Below are 21,649 nucleotides of genomic sequence, written 5' to 3' on the forward strand. Positions count from 1 at the left end.
AGGTTAAAGGGCGAGGTTGTAAGAACTTAAATAAATCAGACTTAAAACTTGATAAGTAGTTGAATACACATCATTACTTCGTTTGTTGTGCAGTTATTATTATAATGATTTTTAACTTATTGTGTTTCTCCCTATTTGTATTTACATTACCACACACTACTATCGGAAGAGTAGTGTGTCCTAAAGGAGAAGTAATTGGTAATGATGGACAGTGTATACAGCAATATCGCCTGTTTTTAAATCTAACGGAGTAAGTATAGAAGAAACAAGTCGATTTACTATCGTAGATAACGTCTGCCAATTCTGAGTCATCAAGTTTCCGTTGTCTTTTTGATAGAAGAAAAAATAGCTTTACTGTAGACATACTTCACAATGTTTACAAAAAAACAAGGCCAACTTGATGACTTTTTCAACTGAACACCCGATATGTTTGGTTTACAATTACATATGTAATTTTTTTGGAACAGTGGTCACAATACCAGGCTCAGGCACGCTTTTGATACTCCAAAAGGATGCCCGGTTGGAGAGGAATTAGGACATGATGGAACGTGTCAAAATCCGTTTAAGTTAAAATTCAATACTTCCGAAATTCCTAACGAAACCGTGACGGCTTCTCCATCACAACGGAATCAGCAAATGTAATAACCAAAAATTTTCCTCTGCATGTTATAAGTTCTAATTGTTTATTTTCTACAACACTGACAGTAACAACAGAAGAATTGTTGGTCCTTACCGGTATCCAGGAAGATACTGGACGTTTTTAAGTAAATATGGGAACATTCCTGTTGACATCATTGATGACGTAGATATTGATACACAGAAGATGGGGAAGTTACCACTAGTGGGTAAAACTGACCCATATGCCAACGTACCAGTAGGACTTATTGTTGATGACAGTTATGAGGATTTCTTAAGAAATATTCCAAAACTGCCAAAAGTGACACAGTCATCGACCAGTCATTAGACTATTAGCGTGGATATGAAGACCGAAAAAGATGAAAGAGTCGTAATTATAGAAGAAGCTGAAGATGTGTATCAAAAGTTGTTCTTTAAAAAAATGTATGTATAATTTTTTCTTTATCTGTAATGATTGTTAATAAAGATGCTTTCTAGTGAGTTGTTTTTTGGATAATTTTGACAGAGGTTAAAGAGCGAGGTTGTTAGAACAAATAATAGTCGGTCTTAAAACGTGATAAGGCAGTTGAAGACATTACGTCTTTTGATGGGCAATTATTATTATAATGATTTTTATTAGTTTGTTGTGGTTGTATTTGGTAGAGGTTATTAAAGGAAAATTAGAATTAGAAAAAAAATCAATCAAGAAAATTGTTAAACATGGGCAACCATGTGCACGTTTAGTTCTAATAATAATAATAATAATAATAAGTTTATTGCCCAACAGTTCAAGCGAACCAATTACAGAGCAATGAATGAATATAACCTAATAACCTAATATTATTCTAGAGTGACAAGAAAAAAAAAACAGAAAACCGAAACTATAAACTACACTTTCCATGAAGGTTAAATAAAAGTATGTGTGCTTATATATAAATGAATAACAGAACAAAAGAAATAACAAACCAACTTTAAATAATAATAATAATAGTAAAAACAGTATTTGACACAAATTCAAATTAGTAGAAACAACAACTAATAGGTGTAATAATTTAATTAACTACTATTAAAAAAAAAGGCTATTACCTTCATTTTGAATTGTTTGAAACTGTGTGAAAAGATATCCAAAGCCTTAAAGTTCTTATTAAAAAGGAAACACATTATATTTAAAGGTGATTTCATTAAAATATTTGTACGAGCTAAAGGCACATAAAAAGGCAAATCACTTCTGCAATTTAAGCGTGGAACATGAAAGCAAATTTTTCCCAATAACTCGGCACAATCAATCCTTGAATGAATTAATTTAAAGAAAAATAAAGTAATGGCAACTTCTCTTCTGCTAACTAATGATAACATGTTGAATTCACTTAGCAGCAAAGCATTATCAATTCCTCTATCAGGATAAGTACCGTATTTTCTAAACCATACGTATTTCATGAATTTTCTTTGAATGGACTCAATGACATTTATGTAGCATTGATATAATGGATTCCAAATAAGACAACCATACATCAAACATGAGATAACATATGCCTCGAATAATATCTTAATAGTATTTAAATTATTGAAGTGTTTACATTGCCTTATTATAAACCCAAGTAAAGAAAACGAACGTGCAACAATATTGTTGATATGGCATTGAAATGTAAGTTCTGAATCAAATGTGATTCCCAGATCTTTTATGACATTACATCGAGGTATGATTTCGTTATTGACTGAATAATCAAATTTGTGTAATGTTTTCTTACGAGTAAATGATATGACTTTACATTTAGTGACATTCAGGGTAATTTTATTTAAGGAACACCAATTGTTGAATTGATTCATATCACTTTGAAGCTGATGTGCATCCTCAGTTGTTCTAATAATGTGATATATTTTAGCATCATCTGCGTATATTAATGATTGACTCTTGAAAATGGTAGGCAAATCATTCACAAATAAAATGAAAAGTAGCGGACCAAGATTAGCTCCTTGTGGAACTCCTGATGTGACATCGTAGATATGAGAAGAGTGACCATTATAAAAAACATATTGCGATCTGTCTGATAAATATGAGCGAAGTAAATTGAAAATATTGCCACAGAGACCATATACCTGAAGTTTAGATAATAACATTAAGTGATCAAGGCGATCAAAAGCTTTCGCGAAATCTGTATAAATGACGTCTACTTGGGACGCATTATCAATAGCTTCTGTCAGAAATTGGGAAAAACAAGCTAAATTGGTTATCGTTGAGCGCCCATCAACAAATCCATGCTGCTGCGGAGAGATATATTTTCGAACATGAGGATAGATAAACGAATACAGAACAACTTCAAAAACTTTTGAAAAGTTATTTATTATTGATATAGGACGGTATTTATCTATTTCAGCATTATTACCTGATTTGAAGATTGGTGTGACTTTAGAGGTCTTCCACTTTTTTGGGAATGTACCAGTAGTAAGGGCAACATTAAAAATTGCTAATAAAGGTTGAACAAAAATATTTTTACAATCGTGTATCACAAAACCTGGGATTTGGTCAGGCCCAGCAGTAAAAGAATTTTTGATTTTATTGAAAGCAACTAAAACGTCATTGTGAGTAATGCTGGATATAGATAAAGAAAGATAATCAGATGAAGGCACTGGAAAATCTGTTGAATTCTGAGAACAAACATAGGACGACTGAAAAAATGTGGCAAATGCGTTGACAATGTCTTCTGGAGAATTTAAAGAAACGTTATTAAAAGTCATTTTTCCGGGTATGCGTGTTTGACCTTTCATTGATTTTACATACGACCAGAATTTTTTTGGGTCCTGGGATAGATTATTTTGAATGGAATTCAGATATTCTTTATAAGCTAGAGATATTTGATTTTTAGTAATAGTACGATAATGTTTAAATTTGACGTAATAGGAGCTATCATTAGTTTGCTTATATTTATTATGATAATAACCTTTTAATTTAATGTTACTGATAATCACAGAATTGAACCATGGCGGAAACTGAATCTTATTGAATTTATTTGGATAAATTGGGACATGCTTATCAAAAATATGATATAGGGCGTTATAAAATTGATCTACCATACTATCGACATCAACACAATTATTTAGAAAGGACCAATCTATATTTAATAATTCCTGATATAAAGAAGGATAATCAGCTCTCTTAAAATTGTATAGTTTTACACCATTTGGTCTAGTGGAAGGGAAGTTACTAAAGTTGTCAACAGTGAAGTCAATCAAAATCGAAAGAGCCGGGTGATGGGTGTCTTCCGCAACCACAGGACTGCAATCATGTTCAACCCGACAATGGACATTGGAAAATACAAGATCCAGTAATTTGTTTGAGGCGTTTTTCACACAATTATATTGAATAAAATTCATAAAACTACAAAAATTATTGAGGGTATGTACCAAGATATTGTCATTATTTTGAATAAATTGGGGGATGTTAAAGTCTCCTAAGATCAAAATATTATCTTCTTTGTTGAAAAACTCCTCAAAAAAGTTACAAAATATCATCAAATCATCACATGTTGGAGTTCTTGAGAAATATACAACAAATACATAAAATATCGAATTTTTCTTCTGGTAGCTGGTAGTTCTGCTACGCAATTTTAGCTAGAGGGTTGGTAGCGAGAAGATGGCTGGCTTGGTAGATGAGGCGTCACTTTTGGTTTGTTTGTTGTGAGTGTAACCACCTGGTGAGTTAGCTAGATTAAGTTTAGTTGGTTTGGTAGTTAACGAGAATTATACGTACCGATTGCGATGCCACAGTTTCCCCAACACGCGTAGCTAATTCTTGCGTTTTTTCCAAGCGGAAATATGCTAACACGTGGTGTAAATTTGTTTTATTGTTTGTAAATTCACAGTTCATGTTAGGATTTTAATCGTTAACTGGTTCTAACACAAGTTTAACCGTCAGAGATTGTTTAAATAGAGCATTCATAATATCGTGGACTGAGGGACGGAGATTTAAAAAATCTCTCCCCTTAGGCGATTATTATAATCATATCTACATCACATCACCGAAACATTTTCTCGCAACGTGGAAAGCTATATCACCGAGACATTTTTCTCGCAACGTGGAAAATTACATCACCGAGAAGCTTTTCTGGTAACGCCGGATGCATGTCGTGTTTATTTATCATGTGTTTGTTTGCGATAAGCTGGAGACAGTTCACGATATAAACTCTCAAAGCTAATTGTTGTAAGTAACCAGTCACTTGGATCAAGGCATCATTTAACATAATGTAAATTCTTTGATTGAATCTTGATAAAGTGTGGCATAATTTAACATAATGTAACTTCTTTTTTTGAATTGTTGATAAAGTGTGGCATAATTTAACATTAGGTAAATTCTTTGTTTTGGCAGCGGCCACATTGAAAGAGTATTTTCAAACCGAGCACATGTTTGAACTGTAAAATCTCGTTGACCAAATTAACAACATTGTGGGTCATGGGGGACGTGCATTGTATTCCTTTGATTTAGATCATGATTTGCACAGCGCCACAGGATTGATCTCATTTCTGGGAGACATATTTTTGACGCACTTTTTTTTGTACGACGCATTCGTCCGATGCCATTTTGAACCTACAAATTTTCTGCTACAATACAGCTGAATAACTTTACTTTTAAAAATTACGCAATGACTCAAATGGACATAAAATGTTAAACTTATGTAATTTTGTTAGCATTGCAATTTTTCACCTCATACAATTTTTCTCCATCTCACAATTTTAGCCTCAGTAATTTTCTTTGCTGTATAATTTAAATTGAAGGTAAATTTTCATGCTCTGCAGTTCCAAACCTCACGTAATTTTTTTGTCTATACAAGTTTTACTTCACACCAGATCTTTTGTCGCTGTCGGCTTGGCGAAATAGCCGGGACCTAACCACTAGTTTGCGACCGTAATGATCGTCTAGGCACGTTTCTTGGTGATAGAGCTGGGCGACAGTGCTTGCGATAGACTAGAATCATCGTTGTGGGTAAGAGAACAGCCACGACCAGGAGCCCCAAAGTCCCCTCGTGCTACAGCGCCCCCTGTGGGTATTTTTGCTGTGCTCTAGAATGAAATTCATATAGTTCATCTCTTTTAAGTATCTGTGAGTTCAGTAGTTCACGGTCATTCCAACAAAATCAAAAATTGATCAATTTCCTAGATTACTGATTATCTTGAAGAAACAAATCTTTTCGCCATTAAAACATTTCCACGTTATTTCAAATAATATTGCCTGGAATTAATGAATACCGACTTTGATTACAAATGGTATAAAAGTAGATTAAAGACAATAAATAATTTAATATAAATGAGTAATATAATTTACAACCCTGGAACGTGTGTTTGCGAAACAAATTAGACAAAAGTAAAACTAACAAAGAAAAAGCAAATTCGGAAGAGGTTATGTAACGAAAATTGTGCCAACATACATTGACTAATAAAACTTTAAATTTTCCAGTAACTGCTTCCACTTACGAATTATACAATATCTTGTTTTTCGAAAAGTTGCACAAATTTCGCCAGAAATTTTAGAACGTTCGAAATCGTGCTTCACGTCAGGAGACTACGCATTCTCGAAAACAATGTCCTATATTTAAAGAAACTTAAATCAATCCTTTTCAAAGATTTGTTGCTTACGTAGCACTAATACACGGAAAGAGTTTAAAACCTTTTCAATTATTCTAGACTTACTACATGACAACTTCTACAACTACTCGAGATACTGTTGTTTACTCAAATTATCTAAGCTAAACTTCTTTATGAGAAGTGTAGAGCCTTTCTTAATTATAGAGTAATAAATAAGATAATGATCTTGTCTGTTCAGATATATTAGAGGACGAAAGTTGACTATTGTTACTTTGCAAAATGAAGTCATACTTTGTGATCGTGGTTGTCGTTATTCTTGTTGCTTCCTTGTGTGAAGCCAATCCTGTAAGGAATATTATTGACACTCCTGATGGATGTCCAGAAGGTTATGAAAAGGCGCACGATGGCACGTGCATTGAGCCGTTCAAGCTCATACTTCCTGGTGAGTTTTCAAAAAAAATTTTCTTATTATTATATTTTTTATGTGTTTTCAGTTCTCCGCGCCATACAATATCTACAAGTGCACCACTAAGAAGACATAACTAAGAAGGTTTATTCTTACTTATAAAAAACGATTTTTACTATGTAGATATCATAAATGTAAAAATATAATTAAATATGGACTAAAAGTTGTACAACTGTGACTCTATCAATTGATAATTATATTTTTGTATTTCTAAGTACTTGTACATAATTTTTGTTATTTAAGTTTTGTAAATATAACCTATTATTATTATTTTTTTGGACATTGTTGTTTCATGATATAAATTTCTTTCGAGATTTTAACGTATCATAGACTTTGGCATTTGTCGAGATAGTTGCTCAAAATAAATGGTATCTCACGGACGTGAGTGATTGATATAAATTTGCTTGTTAAGAGTTAGATTACAAGAAAATTTGTGTCGTTGATAGAGAATAAAAAATTTGTCTGTCCAGAAATTTGACTAAAAATAAATCAATTGGATTTATAATGTTACAATGACGTCAAGATGACGACATGGAGAACTTCCTGTACAGTCATTAGTGTAGTAAAACGCGATTAGTAAATATAGTGACGATGAGTGTTTATTGGTATGTATTATATAATTTGTAGTGATGATTACATTTATTTATTGTCAGAAATATTACAGTTTTTATATGTCTAAATAAAAAATTCTATCCCATTTTTCATTGTTTGTACTTTTCCAACACAGTTTCCTTTAATCCTTTATTTATTGAACACGGAAATTTTCTCCGTATATTGGTCTACTATAAAAGTATATTTCATTATGACACTGCAAACACTCTTATCAACCTGCTCAACAATAACAAGCACCTAGCGTCAAAGACGCCAGAAGACTGCAAAAATTTAGGAGTTCACAATGAAGTCTAACCTGTGTTTTTTGATAATCGTGCTGGTGCTCGTCGGTACTGTTTTGGCTGAAGATTCCAATTACCAAAACTGGTTCGCAAAAATTTTCGGCCAAAGAATCGAAAGCGGTTCAGAAAAATTAGTCCCTAAAAGTATTATTAGAGTCCGTTGCAGACAAGGTTTTGTCAGAATTGGGAGAAGATGCTTGCCGATAGAGGATGACTATGACTACGTAAGTACGTTTTCTTTTTTTTAAATTTCGCTATAGATTAAGCAAACGTCACTGATATTATTCATGATATCAAGCTCGGAATAAAAGATAAGTGATATGAGTGAAGGATGAAACTTCAGTGCCGTTTTTTCAATAATAATTATTGCGTTAATTTAGAGTAAAGGTCGTGAATCGTTATCGATTGCGGAATTTCTTAACTAACAGACGCCGCCAATATTTTTCGTACAAAACCAACTAAATTCACACAGCGAGTACCAGGAGGCTGTCGAGTCGTTGCCGCGGATTAGAGGTAATAGTTTCTTTGCGGCGAAATCTTGGCACAGAGTTACTTGAAGTTTTATCAGAGGCCACATTTGATAAAATAAATAAGTTGGCTTTATCGACGGCGGCTTTTATCGTCGTTTAGTCTAGTTACATAATTACTATGACCGCCTACATCGTGTTCGTTTTGTTACTCGTGTCAATTATAAATGAATGGACAGAAGCAAGATTTTGGATAAGTTTTGACGATTTCTTTGGAAACAGTAACAGTGACAAGGAGGGACCAAATATGGCCAACATTTTTAAAGTACCGTGTCAAGACGGCTATGCCCGGGTTGGTAGTAAATGTAGGCCGGTGTTTGGTGGGGTAAGATTTACTTATCTATTAATTTATTGTATATAAAGGTGTGAAAGGTGCGTTATCTAGATGAAAAAAATTACTATAACCGACGTATTTTTTATGTTTTTATTGCATGTAGTACCTTAGTTTTAATTTACTCTAAATGTGCTCTTTTTTTCAGCGGTAAAACTCGAATTCTCGTAAGAATCCTCTGATGCAGTACAAAAATAGATCAAGAAAATTTCTTCCGCAGTATCTGTCAGCAGAAAGTCAACACACAAACCGTTTCTTCAAAAAGTGCAGTGTATTTCAAATTGAGTATAATGCTTGTAGATGCTTTACTACAGTTTATAGTCAAAAATGTACTTACCACATAATGAATAATGTTCTTGTTCCGTTTTATTAACTGTTTAACTAATATTAGATTAAGTTTAGGGTAGTACTTTTAGTTTTATTTTTAACGACGTAAGAAAAAGTATTATCAGAATTTTTTGTACATCTTTTTTAAAGATTAATTAATATTAAAAATATTTTTAAACAGGCAAACTATAAATTTTATCAAACCTGACCAAATGAAGTAAAAACAATTTTTCCAAACTAATCTCTTCAACCATCAAGTATTTGTAATATTTGCTTTCGAAATATCGTTGACGTTATCCCAGACAATCAGATTTGTTATCTGCTATCGACATCAAAATGACGAAATGTAAAATTTGTTGTACATGTATCACTCCAATAAAACGAGATTAATAAATATAATGTTGGGTACTATTTTACTGAAATTTTGAAGTCGCCACTAATTTGAACTAAAATTATTTTTTGCAGCGCAATTTCCTCTAATCTTTTATTTATTGAACGCGGAAATTTTCTCTTTACATTGGTCTGCTATAAAAGCATATTTCATAACGACACTGCAAACACTCTTATCAAACTATTCAACAACAATCAGAGTACCTGGCGTCAAATGTTGCAAAAATTTTACACAATGAAGTCTAACCTGTGTTTTTTGATAATGGTGCTAGTGCTCTTTGGTACTGCCTTACCCGAAAATTCCGATTACCAAAACTGGTATGCGAAAGTTTTCGGCCACAACATCGGAAGTGATTCATTAAAACCAGTTCTCAAAAGCATTATTAAAGTCCCTTGTAACCCAGGTTTTGTCAGAGTTGGGAGGGAATGTTTGATTGTGGATGACTATGACTATGTAAGCGTATTTCAAAATTTTAAGCAGTAGATAAGTAAGCAAGCGTCACTAATACTCTATTGATGGGTATCAATACATACCGTCCTCTCGTTCAGACCGGAAAGATAAGAGATATTCGGTACGTGAAAGATGAAACTTCACGTAAGTGCAGTTTTTTTATTAATCGTGTTGATTTATGTAAGTGACGTTTGCTGTGTATGGATATCGTTTGCGGACTTTCTTAAGTATGATTATGAACCAAACACCGCCAATATTATTCGTGCCAAAGACAACTGCCCTGCTGACACCGTACAGATAATACCAGGAGATTGTCGACCAATTATTAAGGTAATTTACTCTTTGTATTGAAAACTTGTCTCTTGGCATAGCTTTTTATCAAAGTTCACTAAACTAAATTGACTTTATCGGCGGTAGTTGTTTAGTGTCGTTAAGTCTCCTTATCCGATAACTATGACCCGCTGTATAGTGTTCGTTTTGTTGCTTCTGTCACTTCTAAATGAACAGATTGAAGCAACAACGTGGATAAGTTTTGACGATTACCTTGGAATTAAAAATAATAAACAGAGTGATCCAGAGTCGCCAGATACGGCCAATATTGTTCAAGTACCTTGTAATGAAGGTTATGCCAGAATTGGCACCAAATGCAGGAAGAAGTTTGTTGGGGTAAGGTTTATTTATTCCAAGTCTTAACTGAGTTACGGTATACAAAGGTGTGGTAAACAGGTGCGGTGTTTGTTTACTTACATCACTTAGAATACATTTTTATTGTATGTATTAGTCTTAACATAATTTTCTTCGTTAAAAATGGATTAATTCAGTACAAACATAATGAATTTGTGTTTACTAGCCACAAAACCTTTTGTTAAAAAACTGTGTCTTTATTTAATAATTTATTTTTTAGAATTCTTGTAGAGTATGTTTTTCTTAAATCATTAACTTATCATAATTTAATCACCCATACTTTGCTACTGTCTATGATTCGAACGCATTATGTTATGAAAACACACTTGTTCATATTTGTTAGGAGTATACTTGGGAAACAACTCCGATTAGAAACTGCTTCAAAAATATGAGTACGTTGATAAAGGGCAAATTTATGTCCGTATTTTTAGCGAATTTTCTAGTTTGAAAATTTTATTATTTCAGCCAAGGATACGTATGTCACTCTCGACACGTGCATTGTAACACTAATAATAAAACACGGGGGTGTACCGATATTGAGATTTCATCTACAATAATACAATGACTTTTCGTAAATGAAGTAAGCTTGCATAACATTATTATTAGCGGATTTTGGGATGTTTATTCACATAATAAATAATTACTTGTTCATGCACCTTATTAATTTTTTGCACCAACGATCTTTGAACATTGTTTGCGTCATTAAATAAAAAAAAATTCATGTAATAATGATGGCTTAGTCATAACCAGCTTTGTGTGTCTAGTGCAAACGCTATATCATTCATGTGACGTACAATACTTTGTGTTTTGTGTAAAGTCATAAAGCTACGTAAATACAACGCTGTAAATCTTGCTTTAAGGTGTGCAAATATCAAATCTAGAAATAAATACTAACCGCCACTTCTTCTAGTGATCTAGTGAGTTCTTGTGGTACGGTGTAAATAGAGACAGTGCTTCAAACAATAAGTTTGCTCAAAATTAGTGATCGGAATTACTGTCAGCTGTTAGGGGAGATAATAAATTTCCAGATAAAAATGTGTGCAGAGATTGCCCGAAAATGAAAACGAGGGAAAACCTTCCTGCTTATCGATTTAATTACAAAGATAAAACGGACCGTCATTTTATTTAGCTCGAGAAGAAAATTTTGTGCATACAGGATGCATTTTCGTGGATTGTATTTACTTTTATTTTTAATGTTCTTTACTTGTGAAAGTTCGAGTGAATGGATAAGTTTCCACGAGTATTTTTGCGTTCATGATAAATCTGTAGATGCAGCTAATGTCATACGAACCAAAGCAAATTGTGATTCCAAGACTGTTCAAATAATTCCAGGAGACTGTCGGCCTGTTTACACCCAGGTAAGTAATGCTTTACACAAATTTTCAAAAAATGAGGGTTTGACGGAAAACATTTTTTGAAAGATTGGTTGATCTAATTGTAGTGTTTATCCAGAAATGATTTGGAAGTCATTGAGATTGACAGGTTAATAAATTGGTACCAGATCTTTAGTGGAATAAGATTTACTTATTCCAAATCTTAGTCGAGTAATAATATACTGGATATCTGGAAAACGGCGGATTAACTCTTCGCTACGCTCTTAAAAATCAACTGGTGAGTCTGAGAAAAATAATAAACACATTCTTTGTCACATTTTTTAGAAAATTGTACTTGCCAAAATAAGACTGATTTTGATAAACGCCATAGCTTCTAAGAAAATAAAGGGTGGGTGGGTGGGGCCAATACTTGCCAAGACAAGACTGATTTTGCCGAGTGATATATCCTTTATCTTTCATTTTCTTAGAGGGTATGTCATTACCAGCCCCGTCCACTTGTCCTTCATTTTCTTAGACAGTAGGTCGTTTGCCAATATCAGTCTTATCTTAGCAGGTACTAGCCCCGCCCACCCAGCCTCTCTTTTCGTAAACGGTATGTCATTGCCAAAATCAGTTTTATCTTAGTACCTACTGATGACTCACTTTTACAAAAAATGATTAAAATTTGGAAACATTACGACCTCACTTATATGCACAAAACTCTACGTTTAAAATGTTCGCAGTTAATTTTAGGTCCCCTGGTGTTTCATTTTCGGATGAATTTCGGATACATTTTTTTGCTGGGTCAACTTGAAAAAAATTTTTGAGCTTTTACTATTTTATTTTTTACGAATTTGAAAAAGTCTTGAGTGCCGTGGTGTTTTTTTTTAAAGAGACTCTAAAGTACCCATGGTGTTTTGTTTTGGGAGCCCATCGAAATTTTTTTGTAAATTATTTAAAACAATTTTGGGGGACTTCGGTGTTCTATTTCTGGAAAATTCTGACCTGTTTTTGAGTTAATTTTGATATCTCGTTTTTTTTTGAAAACTTTAAAAGAATCTTGAGGTACTAGGTATTCCTGTTTGGAAAGAATTTCAAAGTGTTTTGGACCTTCTAGTGTCTTTTCTTATAATAATTTAATTAAATTTCTTAGAGGATAAATCGTTTGCCAAAATTGGTCTTATTTTAGCAGATACTAGAACCGCCCACCCTCCCTCTCATTTCTTAGAGGGTAGCTCATTAGCCAAAACCAGTCTATCATAGCAGGTACTAACCCCGCCCACACGCCCTCTATTTTCTTAGAAGGATCTCATTAGCCAAAATCAATCTTCTCTTAGCAGGTACTAGCCCTCTAAGAAAATAAAGGGCCGGCGGGTGGGGCTTGCCAAGATATACCCTATATCTTTCATTTTCTTAGAGGGTATGTTATTTGCCAATATCAGTCTTATCTTAGCTGGTACTAGCCCCGCCCATTTTTGAACATCTTCTCTAGCGTTTAGTTGCTTAGGCTTTAATGGATCTTTCTTTTGTTGGTTTTGTTTTTGTTTATAATTTATAAATGTCTTATTGAATATCAATGGCTACTGGTTGTTATGGTCATTGTCCTAAAAAAAAAAAAAAATAAAAGGTGGATTTCAGGCACCATGTTACTAAGAAATCAGAAAGTAAGGCGAAGGTATTCACGCATTAGGTGCGTGCAATGTTGTTAATTTTACTTTTATAAAATAAGTTTTTTTTCGGAAAATACTGAAGAGTTAATCTGCCATTTTCCAGACACCCGGTATGAAGATGTGGTAGGGTGTGTTTATTTTTTAGCTAGACTACGTTTTTATTGATTAAGTATGCATAAGTTTTAATGTATTTTTCTTTTTTCAGAGATAAACTTCGGTGTCTCTCAACATAGGAGTAAATTATCACAAACCTAGGTTAAGGAAATCCGTTTCAACGTGTCCGCTTCCAGAAAGTTAACAAAAAATCTTTATTAAATAAGTCATGTGTCACTTTTCTTTAAGTCTTTTGAAATAGTGACGTCACAGTTTGTAATATATAGCCTTTTTTATTAAATGAAACAATAAAATAAAAATAATAAAAAATGGTCCTTCCATATTTTTTGCATTTTAATTTAAAGCCACTTTTGTACCTTCGGAATTCACCACTTTGCCTTTGAAGGCATTCCGTTTTTTAAAAAACACAACGTAGGTTCTCCATTTTGTGGATCACAGTTCATGGCCAACATTTAGTTTTTGCGGGTTTCATCTACTTTGTAGGCATATCTCGGTTTTGGTGAAAGGTTAGGTTATCACAACGCCTTTGTTTTTTTAAACTTATCAAAGAATTTTTGTGCGCATGTACATCTGCTTAAAATAAGTCTTGATTTTGCATATTATTATTTCTACCATGCGGTTGACAATTGTGTTTGTGTTGTTGTTACTAGTGACCATGGCTTTAGCACGTCCAAAGAGGCCAACTGAAGCTTCTTCGCTAAAGTCCTTTCTGAGTTATAAAACACGCAATGTTCGCGAAATTCTTCCTAAAAGAAAAAAAATCTGTCCAGAAGACTACATAGAGATAATACCAGGAGAGTGTCGACCCATTTTTAAAGTAACGTCTCTTTGTGGTTGGCTTTTGGTTTAGAGTTGTTAAATGTTTATCAGAGGCCACATTTGATAAATTGGTTGCCTTTACTAAATGTGGATGTTTATGTTTATTATAATCAGTTAGTCTACTTACATATTTACTATGATTGGCTGCATAGTGTTCGTTTTGTTGCTTCTGTCAATTGTGAACGAACAGACTGAAGCAGGAATCTCGATGAGTTTTGACAATTACCTTGGAATTAAAAATAACAATTTGCCAAATATGGCCAACATTATTACAGCACCTTGTCAAAAGGGTTACGTCCGAATTAGTAACGACTGCAGGAAAAAATGGTCGGGTTAGATGTACTTGGTGGTGTTTTTAGTATGCAGTATTTTTAATGTATCTTTCTTTTTTCAGGGGTAAGAATTTGACAAGTCTAAATTAAGAAAATTCGTCTCAAGTTGCATACCACCAGGAAGTCAACACACAAAATTTTGTGTTCATCTCTATTATAATGTTAAGGTATATATTAGAATGTTGCAGTGTAATCAATAGTGAAGTACATTTCTTTCTTGTTCAGTTTTAGTAGTTGTTGAACAGACCTGAGATTATGCTTAGTATAGTATGTAGATTACATGTTACGAAAATAAATATTGGTTATTGTAATGTACATATTAATAAGAATTATTTTGTACCAATTTTTTTAAACTGTACTTTTGTAACATAAAAAATAAATAAAATAAATGTAGGCGTCATTTGCCACATTGAATTTTAGTCTTGTCTGTTTGGTCCATGGCATACAGCGAAGTTTGTAAACTGTTAATTTTCGTACCCTGACAAAACAAACTGTCAACTAATGAAAATAAGCGAAAAAACAATTGCAGTCCAAGGCAGAAATTTAAATTTTCGCGCGTTTCATAGGTGTGCATGTCTTAATTTTTCGGAAAGTTACCAGTACACTTATCAAAGAAGTTTTGTGCCCATGAACACATATGCCAGAACAAATCTTTTTTGATATTGTCAATTATTTTTGACCGTGGGGCTCAGAATTGTCCCTCAGTTAAAAAACACGTAATGTCCGTTGTAACAGTATTGCCGGTGTTGGGGTAATCAACTCTTGTGAAATCTTGGCTCTTGGAACAAAGTTGCTTAGAGTTGTGTCAGAGGTCACATTTGATAAAATTAGTCGCCTTTATCAATATGGCTCTTTATTGTCGTTTAGTCTATTTACGCATTTACTATGACTGGCTGCATAGTGTTCGTTTTGTTGCTTCTGTCAATTGGAAATGAACAGACTGAAGCAGCATTGTCGATAAAGTTTGACAATTACTTTGGAGCTAAAAATACCACAAATCCAAATGGGACAAACACCGCCAGTATTATTACAACACCTTGTCAAGGTGGTTATGTCCGAATTAACAACGTTTGCAAGAGTACTTGGTAGGGTAAGATTTACTAATTCTAATTTTTAACTGAATTAGAGTCCATGACAGTGTGATGGTGTTTCATTGTAAGTATTATTTTTAATGCACTCTTTTTTCAGGGTTAAGACTTGACCAACCTGGATTAAGAAATTCGTATCAAGCTGCACACTGTTTTTAATTTCTATTATAATGTTAACACATGCTCTATATTCTATGTCAATTTGGAAATAAACGAAAAAAAAATGTTCCCTCCATATTCTTGCATTTCACACAACGTAGGTTCTTCCTCAGTCTTCTTAACTCTTGATAGGGAAATCTTGTCTCTTGAGTTGTCAGAGGGTAGATTTGACTATCCAGTCTTCTGGCTATACACTTATACAGGGTTAATGTGGATAAAGTTTGACGATGCAGGAGGATTTTTGGTGGGGTAAGAATATGTCTGTTTATTTTTGTTACTTAGATTAAGTTTCTATTGTTTGTACTAAGTAGTTTTAGTGTATTTTTCTTCTTTCAGTTTCGAAAATTTGGCAAAACTAGGTTAAGAAATTCCTCTCAACCCTTCCACTACCAGAAAGTTTCAAACTGGGGTCCATCTGAAAGCCAACACACAAAAACTTTTGTCAAAACAACCACAATTCATATTTTTTACAGATAATGTCTGCACATTCTCCATACTCATTATTTGAACAAAGTACGGTGCTTAAGTACATTTCATGTGAAAAAAATTTGCTAGTTATTAGGTTTTCTTATTTAGTTTAAGCACAAAATTTGTTGTATCTATTTCTTGGTTTGTCTTTTAAAGTAACAAATGTACTGATATCTTGGCGTTGTTTAAATTTTAATCACACGTCACATTTGATAAAATAAGTTGACTTTATCGAACGTGCATGTTTACCGTCACTTAGTTTACTCACATATTTACTATGACTGGCTCTATAGTGTTCGTTTTGTTGCTTCTGTCAATTTTAAATGCACAGACTGAAGCAACAATGTGGATAAGTTTTGACGATTACCTTGGAATTAAAAACAACAAGGATTTGTCAAATACGGCCAACATCGTTAGAGCACGTTGTAGAGTGGGTTTTGCCCGCGTTGGCCACAATTGTTTGAAGGTGTTTGTATTTGGTAAGATTTACTTATTCCAAATTAGTTATGTATTATTTTTAACGTACTTTTTCCTTTCAAAGGTTCGACAGCTCCAGATTAAAAAAATCGTCTCAATGTGTCCAATACTAGAAAGTCAACGACAAAACTTTTTGTTAAGCAAGGTGAAGTACGAAATATTAGAGTTTTTGGTATATATATTTTCTGTTTCACGAAGCCAATTTTTATAATAAAATATCTGTAGTTATTGCATTGTGTTATTTTAAGAAGTATTTTGAATTTTCATGAATTTTGGGAATTTTATAAAATGAGGTGGTGTTTCAGAAAAAAAATTAAGGCGTGAATCAAGTTCCAGGTAAAAAGGTGTGCAAGGATTGCCAGAAAAATGAAAACAAAGAGAAAACCTTCCTACTTATCGGATTGTATCAAAAAGATAAAACGAATAGTTGTTCTATCTTAACTCGTCACGAGAAAAAGTACCGTGTATTCAGAATGAATTTGTGTGGACTCTACTTACTTTTAGTTTTAATGTTCTTTAGTAGTGAAAGTTCGAGTGACTGGATAAATTTCCGCCAGTTTTTTACCATTCATGACAACTTTGTTAATGCAGCTAATGTAATACGCGCCAAAGCAAACTGTGAATCTAAGACCGTTCAAATAATTCCAGGGGATTGTCGACCTATTTATGCCTAGGTAATATTTGCTTTAAACGTATTTTTAAGAACAAGACGTATTTAACATAAATGTTTTATCAAAAGATTTATTGATCTAATAATAGTACCTAGTTATCTACAAGTGATTTAAAAATGTTCCTATGATTGACAGGTTAACTGTCAACTGTGTTGAATTTTAATAAATGCGAAGTGAAAAGTTCGCCTGTTCTGTTTCCGGTTAGTCCTCTTATCAAAGAATAGTCGTACGGCTATACATCTTGTCAACTGTTTGAACTAAATATTCTTATCTGATAAGCTTATTTATAAAATTGAGTTCTTGATTTTGCATACTATTTCTACCATGCGGTTCAGAGTTGTGTTTGTGCTGTTGTTAATACTGGCTATGGCTTTTGGACTTCCGCGGAGGCCAAGTCAAGCCTCTTCGCGCAAGTCCTCTGTCACTAAAAAACCATACCAAATCATTAGTACCAAATGCCAAGAAGGTTACGTCAGAATAGACGGAAAATGTCTTCCAATATTTGTTCAGGTGAGGAAAATAATAACGAAGGCTGAAAAGTAAAAAAAAAAATTGTTTGTAAATGAAATAATTTTACTTGTGGTTGGTGTTGTAAAAAGTATGTATGTATATTGTTTCAGAAGAACGATACACCCACATGAGGAGGAAAAGAAAATGTGAATAACACGTCAAGTACCTTACCCAACGATATTTTTTGAGTCGACTTTTTTTTGTCTAATAAAACTTTAATAATAATTTATAGGGTTTTATTGCCGCATTTATGATTATTTTAGTTTTGTGTGTACACAGGAGATAATTTAGTAAAAAATTACAGCGAATAATATTGTCTTTGAACGGTTCGTAAACAAAGTTATTTTTTATTTTTGAGCGACTTTTAAACGTATAAATAAATATGAGGAAATAAGTTTTTTGTAAAACGTGATGACAAGCATGTCACTGCTCCCTTTTTTCGACTTCTTTGACCCATAACAGTTTTGCATAAGATAGTAAATATTGAGTTTCACGAATTTTATCAACATTGCGAAATATGGTCAATGAGAAGTAAACTTTATAAGATAAAATCGTTAATATGATGCAAATTTTATTTACGGAGTCGTACGGAAATTAACAACATTCATAATTCGCTGATTTCGCTAAAAAATATGGTGAATGCTGTTGGAAAAAAATAGTTCCTAAGCTTTTTTTGTTATCTAAGAGTGGGAGATTGTTATGTGGTTGTACCTCTTCTCACTCATTTGTTTGAATTCATTCTTATCTGATAAGGCTCTTTATAAAACCGAAGTTTCTGTTCTGCAAATCATTTTACCATGCGGTTTAAAATTGTCTTTATATTGCTGTTATTTATAACAGTGGCTTTCGGGCTTCCAAAGAAGCCACTGAAAGCTTCTTCGGTGCAGCCCACTGGTAATAAACAAACACACCATTTAGTCAACGTCAAATGTCAAGAAGGTTTTATTAGAGTAAAAGACAGGTGTCTTGAAATATTTTCGCAGGTGAGGAAAATATTAGATGTATTAAAAGTAGGACGTTAACAACGCATTTTTAGTATTCTAGATGAGCAGCAGAAGAAACTGATTATGGAGGGAAAATTTATCCAGTATAGTGACTTAAGTGTGTTTTCCTGGACTGAATATTAAGGATCTTTGACCAAAAATATTAACAAATATCACTGTCTCTATGTTGTAATGTACGTTTTGTATTTTGGTATAATAAAATTTTAATAAGGTTTTGTTTTTATTAAAAGCTGTGACAATCGATGTCACAAAATAAAGTTAAGACTGCAATTTTGGATAAAATCGTGTGAGGATTTTTTTTAACCACCATGATAACAATCTTTCTCTAAAATTGTTTTTGTGGTTCCGAACATTTTTAAAACCACATTACGTAAAACTGAAAAAAAAACGCATTTTAAAGAATTATCGACATTGTTGACTCAAATGTGGTAAATGAACTCCCGCTTCCCTATATTTTATAACCTTCCTCATTGGAAGTAGGATGTCATTAGTATTTTTCCCTAATGGCTTGTGTTTTGCAAACAGTGACTATTTAGATTTCAGATTTTGTCAAAATGCCTGTAAATTTTCGGCAACTAAATGTTTTTGGCGTTTGTTTCGAAAAATACAGTGTTTTATTTTAAGTCACTCTGTTCATTATATCAGTATTATGTGCAAATCTTGTTGGAGTGGAATTAATTTAACTCGATATGGCAACGTCGCAATTGTCAGTTTTGATAGTAAATATTGAGTTTCACGAATTTTACCAACAATGCGAAATATGGTCAATGAGAAGTAAACTTTATAAGATAAGCGTTAATATTATGCAAATTTTATTTACAGAGTCCTACGGAAATTAACAGCATTCATATTAATTCTCTGAATTCGCTAAAAATATTTCAACTAAGTATATAATTTGGTGATCACAGAATATTATTCGTCTATTGTGAATGTTGTTTACAAAAAATGCAACTGAAGTGCTTCCATTTTAAATAAAATACAAACACAGTTCCTAAGCTTTTATTTTCGTTATCTAAGAATGGGAGATTATTGTGTGGTTGCATTTCTTTTCACACATTTGTTTAAATTCATTCTTATCTGATAAGGCTCTTTATAAAACCGAATTTTCTGTTCTGAAAATCATTTCTTCATGCAGCTAAAAATTGTTTTTGTCTTACTGTTATTTATAACAGTGGCCTTCGGACTTCCAACTAAGCCACCTAAAGCTTTTACGCTGAAGCCCGGTGGTATTGAAGAAGCACACAATTTTCCTGTCGTCAAATGTCAACACGGTTTTGTTAGAATACGTACAAAGTGGTACGAAATATATACGCTAGTGAGGAAAATATTAGTGTAACACGTATTAAAGTAGGGTGTTAAGAACAAATTTTTTGGACAGAGCATAAACGTGATTTCTAAGAAAATAAAGGGTAGAGGGTATATCATTTGCCAAAATCAGTTTTATCTTGACAGGTACTAGTACCACCCACCCACCCTTTATTTTCTTAAAGAGTATGTCATTTGCCAAAATCAGTCTTATCTTAGTAGATACTAGCCCCGCCCACCCACCCTCTCTTTTGTTAGTAGACTAGTATCTGCTAAGATAAGACTGATTTTGTCAAATGAGGGTCTCTGTAAGAAAAGAGAGGGTGGGTGGGCGGGACTAGTACTTGCTAAGATAAGACTGATTTTGGCAAATGAGATCCCTGTAAGAAACGAGAGGGTGAGTGAGTGGGCCTAGTACCTGCTAAGATAAGACTGATTTTGGTAAATGACATACCTTCTAAGAAAATAAAAGGTAGAGGGTATATCATTTGGCAAAATCAGTTTTATTTTGGTAGGTACTAGCACCACCCACCCATCCTCTTTTTTCTTAAAGGGTATGTTATTTGCCAAAATCAGTCTTATTTTAGCAGGTACTAGCCCCGTCCACCTACCTTCTATTTTCTTAGAGGGATCTCATTTGCAAAAATCACTCTTATCTTAGCAGACACTAGCTCCCCCCACCCGCCCTCTCTTTTGTTAGTAGACTAGTATCTGCTAAGATAAGACTGATTTTGGCAAACGAGATCCCTGTAAGAAAAGAGAGTTTTGTCTTAGCAAGTACTAGCCCCGCCCACCCACCCTCTCTTTTCTTACAGAGACCTCATTTGACAAAATCAGTCTTATTTTAGCAGGTACTAGCCCCGTCCACCTACAGTCTATTTTCTTAAAGGGATCTCATTTGCAAAAATCAGTCTTATCTTAGCAGACATTAGCTCCGCCCACCCGTCCTCTCTTTTGTTAGTAGACTAGTATCTGCTAAGATAAGACTGATTTTGGCAAATGAGATCCCTGTAAGAAAAGAGAGGGTGGGTAGGTGGGGCTAGTACCTGCTAAGATAAGATTGATTTTCGCAAATGGCATACCTTCTAAGAAAATAAAGTGTAGAGGGTATATCATTTGGAAAAATCAGTTTTATCTTGGTTGGTACTAGCTCCACCGACTCACCCTCTCTTTTCTTACAGAGACCTGATTTGACAAAATCAGTCTTATTTTAGCAGGTACTAGCCCCGTCCACCTACCCTCTATTTTCTTAAAGGGATCTCATTTGCAAAAATCAGTCTTATCTTAGCAGACATTAGCTCCGCCCGCCCGCCCTCTCTTTTGTTAGTAGACTAGTATCTTGTAAGATAAGACTGATTTTGGCAAATGAGATCCCTGTAAGAAAAGAGAGGGTGGGTGGGTGGGGCTAGTACCTGCTAAGATAAGACTGATTTTCGCAAATGGCATACCTTCTAAGAA

At 33.6% G+C, this 21,649-nt stretch overlaps 1 protein-coding gene and 3 long non-coding RNA genes across 14 annotated transcripts; 3 read left to right on the plus strand and 1 right to left on the minus strand.

Annotated features, from left to right (window-relative positions):
* Window positions 1-42: 42 nt before the first annotated feature.
* On the plus strand, window positions 43-1,116 carry LOC135143082 (uncharacterized). The gene is made up of 3 exons (XM_064074968.1): window positions 43-250; window positions 468-638; window positions 706-1,116. The coding sequence occupies exons 1-3, from the start codon at window positions 105-107 to the stop codon at window positions 962-964; spliced, it is 576 nt and encodes a 191-aa protein (XP_063931038.1). The 5' UTR covers window positions 43-104; the 3' UTR covers window positions 965-1,116.
* Window positions 1,117-4,121: 3,005 nt separating this feature from the next.
* On the minus strand, window positions 4,122-6,373 carry LOC135127279 (uncharacterized). Of its 3 annotated transcripts, none has more exons than XR_010280190.1 (3): window positions 6,082-6,373; window positions 4,364-5,670; window positions 4,122-4,316 (listed from the first exon to the last, which is right to left on the minus strand). It is a non-coding gene; the product is annotated as an uncharacterized LOC135127279 (long non-coding RNA). The 3 variants fall into 3 exon arrangements; XR_010280191.1 differs by lacking the exon at window positions 6,082-6,373 and having other exon boundaries at window positions 4,364-5,197; window positions 5,250-6,022; XR_010280189.1 differs by lacking the exon at window positions 6,082-6,373 and having other exon boundaries at window positions 4,364-6,022.
* Window positions 6,374-6,405: 32 nt separating this feature from the next.
* On the plus strand, window positions 6,406-8,916 carry LOC135127270 (uncharacterized). 2 transcript variants are annotated; one of them, XR_010280187.1, is made up of 3 exons: window positions 6,406-6,634; window positions 6,687-7,779; window positions 8,558-8,916. It is a non-coding gene; the product is annotated as an uncharacterized LOC135127270 (long non-coding RNA). The 2 variants fall into 2 exon arrangements; XR_010280186.1 differs by having other exon boundaries at window positions 6,687-7,775.
* Window positions 8,917-9,586: 670 nt separating this feature from the next.
* Window positions 9,587-19,098, plus strand: LOC135127292 (uncharacterized). Of its 8 annotated transcripts, XR_010280196.1 has the most exons (9): window positions 10,251-11,121; window positions 11,172-11,619; window positions 13,450-14,175; window positions 14,572-15,599; window positions 15,698-16,005; window positions 16,093-16,703; window positions 16,766-17,375; window positions 17,993-18,865; window positions 18,919-19,098. It is a non-coding gene; the product is annotated as an uncharacterized LOC135127292 (long non-coding RNA). The 8 variants fall into 8 exon arrangements; XR_010280197.1 differs by having other exon boundaries at window positions 10,251-11,619; window positions 16,074-16,703; XR_010280195.1 differs by having other exon boundaries at window positions 10,251-11,619.
* Window positions 19,099-21,649: the final 2,551 nt, after the last annotated feature.

This window comes from Zophobas morio, unplaced genomic scaffold (genome assembly GCF_036711695.1).
Source record: "Zophobas morio isolate AGI-343-1 ecotype UQ-CSIRO unplaced genomic scaffold, CSIRO_AGI_Zmor_V1 ptg000002l, whole genome shotgun sequence".
In the NCBI taxonomy this organism is placed as follows: domain Eukaryota; kingdom Metazoa; phylum Arthropoda; class Insecta; order Coleoptera; family Tenebrionidae; genus Zophobas; species Zophobas morio.

Excerpts from the sequence above, each read along its gene's own strand:
- LOC135143082 (XM_064074968.1), top strand. The coding sequence starts at position 105 with ATGATTTTTAACTTATTGTGTTTCTCCCTATTTGTATTTACATTACCA. Across the intron at positions 251-467 it reads CTGTTTTTAAATCTAACGGA|TGGTCACAATACCAGGCTCA; the intron begins GTAAGTATAGAA and ends TTTTTGGAACAG. Across the intron at positions 639-705 it reads TCACAACGGAATCAGCAAAT|TAACAACAGAAGAATTGTTG; the intron begins GTAATAACCAAA and ends CAACACTGACAG.